This window comes from Dreissena polymorpha, chromosome 12 (assembly GCF_020536995.1).
Source record: "Dreissena polymorpha isolate Duluth1 chromosome 12, UMN_Dpol_1.0, whole genome shotgun sequence".
Taxonomy (NCBI): Eukaryota; Metazoa; Mollusca; class Bivalvia; order Myida; family Dreissenidae; genus Dreissena; species Dreissena polymorpha.
The window spans coordinates 2180501-2191598 of record NC_068366.1 but is presented as its reverse complement, the minus strand read 5'-3'; the positions used below and the strand labels follow the sequence as shown (position 1 = coordinate 2191598).

The 11098-nt window shown below is 37.6% G+C and overlaps 1 protein-coding gene across 1 annotated transcript in view; it reads right to left on the bottom strand.

Moving 5' to 3' along the window:
- Positions 1 to 4228: 4228 nt before the first annotated feature.
- The window catches only part of LOC127853773 (acetylcholinesterase-like), a 93677-nt gene continuing 86807 nt past the window's right edge, over positions 4229 to 11098 (bottom strand). Inside the window, exons 2-3 of the mRNA XM_052388540.1 lie at positions 5445 to 5604; positions 4229 to 4480 (exon numbers count right to left, since the gene is read on the bottom strand). Of these exons, the coding sequence (XP_052244500.1) occupies positions 4229 to 4480; positions 5445 to 5604 (412 nt within the window). The remainder of the gene's footprint in view (positions 4481 to 5444; positions 5605 to 11098) is intronic.

The window sequence follows — 11098 nt, the reverse complement described above, 5'->3', positions numbered from 1 at the left end:
AAAAATGCGAGTATGGTTTTAGTACAACCGACCACAGTGTGCGTCGTCCGTCGTCAACTTTTGATTCGCGCCCTGAGAAAAGGGGGCTTTAACGCATCGGCGTAAAGTGTCCTCCCAAATGAGCCTGTGCAGTTCCGTCAAGACTCGATTTTTGGATTAGGAGAGACTTCCTATAAACAAAAAAAAATCGACGAAAGCGGACAGTGTAGTGCCTGATTAGACACTTTACGCACATGCATTAAACCCCTTTTTCACAGAGCGAGGCTCATTTATATGGTGAACATTTTAGAGTCAACATGTATTGCCCAATCTTTATAGATTTTCGTGGGAACATTTGTACCAATACAATTTCCGGTGACTTTAAACTGGGCACACGCGGGGTAACGAAAAACGTCAAAAGGCGACAATTATGTAAACAAAAACTCAGAAGTCGCTCTGTTTTCCTAATCGTCATGAAACTGTCTTAGAACATTATGTTCAGTGCAGTATTATGACTAAAATAGAACTTGATTCATCGGTTCATGCGGAATGTGTCCTCGTGCAGTTAGAGAATGTCAAACCCAACATGGACGTCATCACTCGCAATTTGGAAACCGATCTGCAGGATACGAGCATAATATAGACCTGGATATAACGACACGGTAAAAAAGCACAAAGGATCGTATTGGAACGCTTTTTTTTCCAACGGTGGACACTAGTCATCCTTCCTCACATATGACTTTGGTCATAAACCATAGCATAATCTTTGTTTTTATTTTAAGGCGACTATATGACAGACGCGACTGTATGGCACACGCGACTATATGGCACACGCGACTGTATCGTACACGCGACTATATGGCACTCGCGACTATATGGCACACGCGACTATATGACTCACGCGATTATATGGCAAACGCGACTATATGGCACACGCGACTATATGGCACACGAGACTGTATGGCAACCGCGACTGTATGGCACACGCGACTATATGGCACACAAGACTATATGGCACACGCGACTGTATGACACTCGCGACTATATGGCACACGCGACTATATGACTCACGCGACTATATGGCACACGCGACTAGATGGCACACGCGACTATATGACACACGCGACTATATAGCACACGCGACTATATGGCACACGCGACTATATGGCACACGACTATATGGCACACGCGACTATATGACACACGTGACTATATGGCACTCGCGACTAGATGGCACACGCGACTAGATGACACAGGCGACTATATGACAGACGCGACTGTATGGTACACGCGACTATATGGCACACGCGACTATTTGGCACACGCGACTAGATGGCACACGCGACTATATGACACGCGCGAATAGATGGCACACACGACTATATGGCACACGCGACTATATGACAAACGCGACTGTATGACACACGTGACTATATGGCACACGCGACTATATGACACGTGCGACAAGATGGCACACGCGGCTATATGGCACACGCGACTGTATGACACACGCGACTAGATGGCACACGCGACTGTATGGCACACGCGATAATATGGCACACGTGACTAGATGGCACATGCGACTATATGACACATGGGACTATATGGCACACTGACTATATGGCACACGCGACTATATGGCACACGCGACTATATGACACACGCGACTATATGACACTCACGACTATATGATACACGCGACTATATGGCACACGCGACTATTTGACACACGCGATTATATAGCACACGCGACTATATGACACACGCGACTATATAGCACACGCGACTATATGCCACACGCGACTATATGCCACACGCGACTATATGGCACACGTGACTATATGGCACACGTGACTATATGGCACAAGCGACTATATGACACCCGCGACTGTATGGCACACGCGACTATATGACACACGCGACTATATGGCACACGCGACTATATGACACACGCGACTATATGACACACGCGACTATATGACACACGCGACTATATGACACACGCGACTATATGACACACGCGACTATATGACACACGCGACTATATGACACACGCGACTGTAAGGCACACGCTATGTCATTTTCGTTATGCCGAGCCTGCGGTCGCACGTAATCCGGATCAAAATAAAATATACGCGTTGGAAACGCTAATATTTTGATTGTTTGCTTTGAAACATAATATGTACAATTAATTCCTCGCTGCATACGGGACAGTTTCATCATAATCGCTGTCAACAAGATGTTTGAGGTTGCCGCGGTGTAGAGTATATGGTGTCCGCCTAGCGATCGGGAGGTCACGGGTTCGATCCCCGTTTTTTAGATCTCCTCTACAGACACAAAGGAAACGGACTCGAGAGCGTTCCATATAAGTCTTAGGTTTGTTATGCAATCGAGCTTAAATAAATAGTTTTTTTTTAAAAGATATGTTCTTAACCTGCCGTTTTTTATGCTTCTTATTTTATTTTTTTCGCGTCAGTTAATAAAGAGTTTAAAGTTCAAAAACTAATTTTATAGGCGTAATAGACTCGAAAAGACTCTTGCATATCAATATAATAATCTTCCTAAACAAAAAAAAAAAACAAAATGTAAACAGGATCGGAATATTCTATAAAAGTGTCTTGCAGCACTAAACTGAACAATCAGGTATGGCACCATTTGTTATACCTCGTTCTTGGAAACCTGGGTTTAATGCATGTTCGTAAAGTGACACTCCATAATATTATGTGCACGACTCACATGCTTATCAGGGACGACGATCTTTGCTTGGATGAAATTTAAGTTTAAACAAAATCTCTTCTGAACGAAAATCCAGTGGGAACGGAAAGTGTCGTCACAGGTTTATCTGGAACGACACCTAACGCACATGAATTATGCCTAGCTTTCGTAAAATTAGGGTAATTTAACTAAGAAATAGACAGCTAAACGAGGACTGTGTTTAAAGAACGTTAGATTCCTATGTAGAATACGCGCGCCTTGATCATCCTTTCGGTATTTACCGGAATAATACGAATTTATTAACATCATGCAACTTAACACACATGCATATAAGAGCAACAAAACAAACTCAGTTAAAAACTGAATATATAAAATAGCGTTAACAAAACTATTGGTCCAAAAACGAGCCCGATAATATTTGAAATAATACTTAATAAAACCAATACCGCATTTTAATGGGAATTTCACCTCTCTTCAGTGCATGTACTGTACAGCGAAAAAGTGTTTGCAATTACTTAAAACTCCCGGCTTCAACATTTAGTTATAACTTTTCTTTTACGAACATTGCTTACCATTGTTATTTAATAAACCGTTATATACAAATCTATTAGGTAAATCTAATATGATGTGTACTTTTCATTTTAAAACAATGCATAAACGTAACATAACTATCTGTATAAATTAATACGTGTATATTTAAGGGCGCTTTCATTTGCTTTACCATTAATTGTTTATTATTATTTTAAGAACAATAGCACATTCTGAATAAAAATACGAGTACTAGTATAGGTTTAGCACACGCGACCACAAAGTAGGGGCTTTATGCATGTGCTAAAAGTGTCGTACCATATTCTCCTGTGCCGTCCGCTAATCAAGGACGACACTATCCACCTGTATGATATTTGTCGTTTGAAGAAAGTTTCTTCTTAGCCCAAATCCAGTCAAGAGTGAAAGCGTCGTCCCTGATAATGATTAGCCTGTGCTGATTTAACTTGCTAATCTCGGACGACATTTTTCACACATGCATTAACACCAGGGTGAAGGATCACGTGAATTTGTTTCCCAATTAAACGTTATTGGATGTAACACACCGGTAAGTGCTGCTCTTTTCCAAATAACTTTTTAAAACAGTTGTCTTAAGAATTTTCAACTAGTGCATTAACGACAGATATGTATGCTGCTGATGGAAATGTGAAATACATCAGAATTAGTTTATTTAAAATAAGCCTGTATTTTGGTCAAAACGTCCATGTGTAGTAAGGTAAATTTCTTATCTCCCTTTTTAAATAACATTCATTTACTTCTTTGTGGGAATTTCGTCCGATCGCCAGTGTTCGTTCACCCACTCGTGCAATTGTGGTCATGTCCAATCGTTATTTATAATTGATCCGATATAAGATTTTCATTGGTCATTCAAATGTACCTGTTGATTTCATTATGAAATTACTGACCACGCTGGCATTTGCCAAGACCGTCTAGTGGACCTCAAGTCCATAGTCGTTGTTTTATTCCAACCTGGTCTTGTCCGTCATGGCTAGATAGGCCCACCACCACACCCACTACAAATGGCGCCCAACGTGGGGCAGACGTGCGACGGAAGGACCAGGTTGGCGGCTGGACCAGGTTTCCGGAGGGCGGCGAGGTTGGTACCACGTTCGTTGAGGACAGGCCCACGCTGTCGGAGCGGTGCTTGATTCGGGAGCACGACAACCCAAAAGAGGCGCGTTGACTTCCGGCCAGCTCCTAGGGCAGTTTCGCAGGACCCGCAGTACTTTCGAAAGGACAGCTGAATTGTGTATTTATCATACACTTTCTTGTGAGATAAATCCGCGTGTTTTTCAGTGTTTATGTGACGTTTTGTTTACAACACGTGACTTTTGTACTTTTTATTGTGAATCCCTTCACGAGTAATTCATGAAACTTTGCTCTGTAGACGTTTTGTTTGTGGATGTGTTAATGTACATTTGTTCCCTTAAACATGTTCGATTGGACTGACCAAGTAAGTCTATTGTATCAACTACTTTTATTTTTATAGTTATGGCGCACATCTTATTACGTGTGCGTATGTGCACAAAAATAGTTCCTTTGCTATCAACTGTAAACATTACGTACGCAAACACGTCTTGTATTTCAGTTCGGTGTTATTGCAGTCTTTGAAAATATTGCATTAATTTTAAACATGATAAGTTTCTGTAAGTATTTAAGAAACGTTTGTAGCGAAGTTCAATTTTGTAAATAAGTTTCAGTTCACGGTTAATAATAGTTATGTAATATGTTTTCGTGACCGCTAGATTTCATTCATTTGCCTTATGGTTAAATTACAAATTAGAATCCACATGCTGTAGTTAATTTGTGGTATTGACTTCTTTTATTTCCTTTAAAAAGTAGTAAAATTATAAATATGTTTAGTGTTGTAATAATTTGACAATTATAAAGTTTTTGCAGACATTATTTGTTTTAATCTTGACATGAAACGTGTCATTGTAGTCGTACATTTCCATTAGAGCTTATACGCTTTATCGAATTATCAATAAGTTGTTCATGGGAATTATTAGCTTATTTAAAATTATGATATTGTTTTGGAATTAAGGTTTTTGGTTTAACACTTTACAAATGTTGATTTTATGTGTAATATTGGTACATATCAAAATATCTTTGTGATTTAGACATTTCCCCTACAGTTATATCCGTCAAACAGTCTAGTTTCTAGATTTGTGAATTGTAATGGTGAAATTCATTTAAACTCTTACTCGACCCTGGTGACCTTCGTGAGGTAAATTTACAACTTTGCGTTGCATGATTTCCGGTATACACAGTCGTAAACCACGGAGTACTTCAAAGTAGTCATTTATCTTCACTGTGGTTAAGTTCATGGCGCGGCTAGTTCTGCGAATGTCATTGAGACTGTTACTGCCGAAATTTGCCAGGAAGTTAACGTAATCCTCTGTAAAAGTGCTTTTGTTATTTGCTGTCACTGGGTGTCTTGAGCGGAAATAGGGGGGATCGTTTGATTCCCTGGGCGATATTTCATTGTGGAGTATCCGAGTTAAATGTTGTCAATTTAATCGCCACCTTTCAATTGGGCAGATTGGATTTCTTTCGGTTGTTGAAAATTGATCCCACACAATTTTCGTGAAAACTGTTTAATTCAACAGGTTGGAATAAACAACGACTACGGACTTGCGTCCACTAGACGGTCTTGGCAAATGCAAGCGTGGTCAGTAATTTCATAATGAAATCAACAGGTACATTTGAATGACCAATGAAAATCTTGCATCGGATCAAATCTAAATAACGATTGGACATGACCACAATTGCACGAGCTTTCATGGGTGAACGAACACTGGCGAGAGGACGAAATTCCCACAAAGAAGTAAATGAACGTATTTAAAAAGGGATATAAGAAATTTACCTTACTACACATGTATTCTGCACAACTATGCGTCACGCAGGGTAAAATATTGTCACCGATTTCAGACGTTTTCAAGAATTTGTTCGTATGCCTTTATATATCGACACAAACTGCAAGAAAACTGTATTTTATGCACTAAAGATGTTTGCAAATGTATTTTAATAACGTGCGATATTGTAAAAAATGAAGTTCTTAACGGTAAGTTCTGAACCTTGATGAAGTTGCCAAAGGAACAATGATGGAACAGGGCGCATAAAATCTGCTCAAACAAAGTCAACTTGACAAACAACTGCGACTCTAGAAAGTACTGTGTTTTCTATACTAGCATTTCCTGTAATATCTCTTTATTGCATCTGCACATCTCCTTTTATGTATTTTTGTTCTTATTTCTCTGTATGTGGGACACACTTATAACATGAAAATTGTTGTGTTTTTTTTTCTTAATATATATCACATGACAATATATGCAACTATCGTGGGGTTTGTGATACTTTGCAACTAAAGGGGGACATTCTACATGTATATGTGCCGGGCTCTGTGAAAAGGGGGTTAAATGCAAGTGCGTAAAGTGTAGTCTCAGATAGGCCTGTGTTGTCCGCACAGGCTCATCAGGGACGACACTGTCCGCCTTAACTTGATTTATGCTAAGAAGAGAAATGTATATTCTTTATTTCCTCCGATATCGAACTTCGAACAATATAGTTATACAATAAACACAAAGCCTGTTCAACATAGAAAGAGTGGCATGATTTAAAAAATATGTAATCATTAATAAATATACAAACAGAAATTTTAATGCCATTATTTCAGCTATTGTTAAATTTACAATATCACATACCAAAGTCGAAAGCGAAAGTTGGTGTATTATTTGTATACTTATAAAGCTGTTCTGATTTAAAGTTTGTTATCAAAAACCAATTAGTAGGTAAATATACATCAAGTAATAATATACCATAAAAGCGGAAAGTATCGTCTTTGATTAGCCTGTGCGGACTGCACGGGCTATTCTGGGACGACACTTTACGCACATGCATTAAACCCCTTTTTCACAGAGCACGGTCCATAGAGATCGTGCTGAAGGTGCGTTCCCGTTATCTGTAATCTAAATATGGGTCTGTGTGAAATTCATTTATGAAAATCCGATGTGATAATAGACGTGGCGAGTTGTTAAATTGTGCGTGCACGATCGGGTGTTAATTATCAATGATGCGATAAAATATAAACAAACAATGAATTAATAGGAACATATTCTCATTAAAATTTTCTTATCGAAATCCCCGTCGCGCAAGTAAGTAACATATATACGAAGTTAACTCACTCCGCCCTTTCAATTTTGCAACTTTTAATCGAGAAACACTTTACTCACTATATACTAGTTGGAGAGTAGTAGTTGTACCCTTGAACTAGCAGTACATTTGATTTTGAATCTTATTGGTGAGAAATCTATACGTGTTGCAGAAGTGTTAATTCTAAATCGGGGACGTCACTTTCCGCCTAAACAAGATGTTTGCCTAAAAAATACTTTCTTTAAACGAAAATGTCATAAAAGCGGAAAGTGTCGTCCTTGATTAGCCTGTGCGGACTTCAAACGCACCTGCTCCCTTTTCTCAGAACGCGTCTCAATATCTTTTCATTTGTTCTACTTTCGTATTTTTGGTTTACTAAGGGTGATAGCTACACATATCAGCAAGTTTAGTTCACAGACTCAACCATATATGTTGTCGATATGAAATTTTCGTGGTATGAATTGTACATTTACTTAAAAATAAAAATCCAATAAGGAATATATACTATAGAATACGTAAAGCATCAATTTGTAATTTAAAATTCTCAATTATGATAAAGAAGGTTCAAATAATTATAGAAGATACTGCAAAACAACATTGGGCCGTAATCTTTTAAAAAGAGGTTTAATGCATATGCGTACAGTCTCGTACCTGATTAGCCTGTGCAGTCCGCGCAGGCCAATCAGTGACGACACATTTTTCGCTTTAATGATATTTTCTGTTTAAAGAAAGTCTCTTCATAGTAAAAATAAAGACTACACAGGCTAATCAGGGACGACAATTTAAGCACATGCATTATTACTCCTTTTCACAGAACGCGGCTCAATTATATTCACCGTAAATCCAGGGCACAACTTAGCTAATCAAAATACCATTTATTGACATAAGCTTGGGTACGTAAAGGCATATTATCTCAACTCATCTGACATAGAATGAGAATAATAGTGTAGCATAATACGGGTTATCGAATGTATTATAGTTGACATAAGTTAACATAATGAAGTGTTGCAAACAAAAATCGCAATTTGAGTTGAAAGGAAACATCACGGGTGCTACCGCCTCAACAATAACAAATTGAATAATCCTTTTGGGCCCCTTTATAGACAACCCATGTGGCATAATGATAAAATAATTGCATCCTAGTAAACAGAAGAAGTCTCGCTTTGTATTGGAAAAAATTTGTTTCGGCTAAGTTGTATAACCAAGGCTGAAATTTACAAACATTTTTAACAGCCAATTTAATAGTGCAAAAGTGTCTTGCGATTAATCCTGAATTAATATTTGCCTATATATCCCCAAAAACGAACGCAAATGAAATATAAAAATGTAACCTAAGTGATAATTAAGATGAATACCATTTTGTAAGAGTATGTCCTCTTTATACAGATGTTAGACTCAATAAAGAAAAAAATATATTGACAAATTATATTATATATAATATTATAACTAATGCTAAAACCAAAGTCCTAAATAAACTCGCGATATATTGTAAAAATGCTTTTAAAATGATAACTGATAGATAAATGATAACATTGAATGCAAATGTTGCTTATATATTGTCAGTTTTGTATCTGTAACGATGAATTGGAAATGTTTAAGTTAAATGAAATGAATAAACTTTCTGTTCTGTTCTGTTCTGTTCAATATTTGCCAAATTGAAACGGATTCACCATTGCGTTTTGCTTGCCGAATATAGAGTGTGAAACAATCGCATCTCATACGTATACACGAGCTATCTTTAATCAAAGCGCTGAAGGCACTAAAGTTGTTCAATATTAGACGCAACTCAGTTTTCGAAATTATGTTATAGCTTTTTTGTCGCAAGTTTGAAATGAACACAACCAATTCAAATTTATAAACAATGTGTCTTAAAGCACAGGTCGAGATGTGTGTGCACTGTTCATCGTCAAATATATGTTTTAGAGATAACTTAGACAAAAAAGAACAATATGTCTCTTTTTCGCATTTGGTTGCTGCACTGGCAACCATCTTTAGAATTTTGGTTGCCTTGCTGAAGAATAACAAGCCTACACTATTGTACATGTTGTGATATTTGTATCTAATACTTTATTTATTTTCTTTAAATTAATGAGCAACATTTTTGCCGACATGACAGACTTTTCATGCATCATATATTGTTGTGAGCCGGATTGAATCATTTTCTAGGCCTAATTGATCCACAGTCGCCTGTTTGTATTCTATGTTTAATTGGATTGAGTTGTTTCAAGCTTTGAAAAAGCTAGTTACCCTGCCTTTTAGCCCAACTGTAACCAACTTTTGAAATTGAGTCCTGGGCTTAAATATACTGGCTCCAGGCTAACAGGCAACCTGTAAACCTGAAAGTTATTCATTTTGTAAGATCTGTCAGTGTATTTTACTCATTTAATTTGCAAGTCTGAAGACATTCAAGGAACCTTTTAACGTTTTTGGTAAATTGACAAAACGAAAAGATTTAATAATTTGGAGTGTTCTGTTGTTGTCGTTATATTTTTAGTTGTTCGCTTGCAAACAACTAAGGTTAGTACTACGCGTTGCAAGTCGGTCTGCTCTTGACTACGTTAAAAACGATAACTACCGCATCTGCCGCATCCGCACGAGATAGAGTTGCATAATTTATTCAAGAGGTTTGAGTTCTTCAACTATATTCATTCACAAATGAGATCATTATGTGAATATCGTGTAAATGGAATATTTTTAACGGAGCTATGGAAAACAATTAATAAACAGTGTTTGTATTATACGTGTCATGGAAGAGAATGTTTATGAATGATTAAAATAGTCCACTATCTGCTTCGTCTTAATGACGTAGTATTTTTGCTCAGCACAGGCCATTCATAATCTGATGCTATTAATAGATGCGGGAAAATACCTGCTGCTGATAAACAAGGGAGAGTCTCATTGCACGGGTGATAAAAACGCAATTGTATAGTTACGTTTGTTTATATTCACAGTTTTCAATTTATAAAACGTTGAACACTAGTTCAACAATAACTTTAGGGATACTCTGGACAACATCAAAAATGCTTCATAAAGGCTAAAACCGAATATAACAAGATATGTCCGGATATAACAAGATATGTTTGTGAAACACTATTACCCCCCCCCCCATTATATTTGACCTTTGACCTTGAAGGATGACCTTGATCTTTCACCACCCAAAATTTGCAGCTCCATGGGATACATATGCATGCCAAATATCAAGTTGCTATTTTCAATATTGCAAAAACAATATGTCCCCAGTATACATGTAGACATAAAAAACAATTAAATATAATAAGAATTATTTTTTTAAATGGTAGTCGGCGTAAATGCTGACTTTGAAATAAAGGTTGGAATTTACGTTTCTAAGTTTCTGAATAATTAAATTGAAAACAAAAGTTTAACTAATGTTTGTGTTCTTTTTCACTTGTTAGTGTTATGTTGCTTTATTTATAATAATTAATGTCTAGACCCTTAGAGGGGTGGTTTAAAATACAAGACCCAAGAGGGATTGATTTTCCACACGTATAACATACCGCCGGCTTGTATTCGCCGAGGCGGGGCTTATCATGCATCGCTGACCATTTGAGTCTTGTTCTGACAAAACTGGGAATAATGCATGTGCGTAAAGTGTCGTCCCAGATAAGCCTGTGCAGTTCGCACAGGCTAATCATGGACGACACTTTTCGCCTTAACTTGATTTTCGGTAAGGAGGAACTTCATTGAA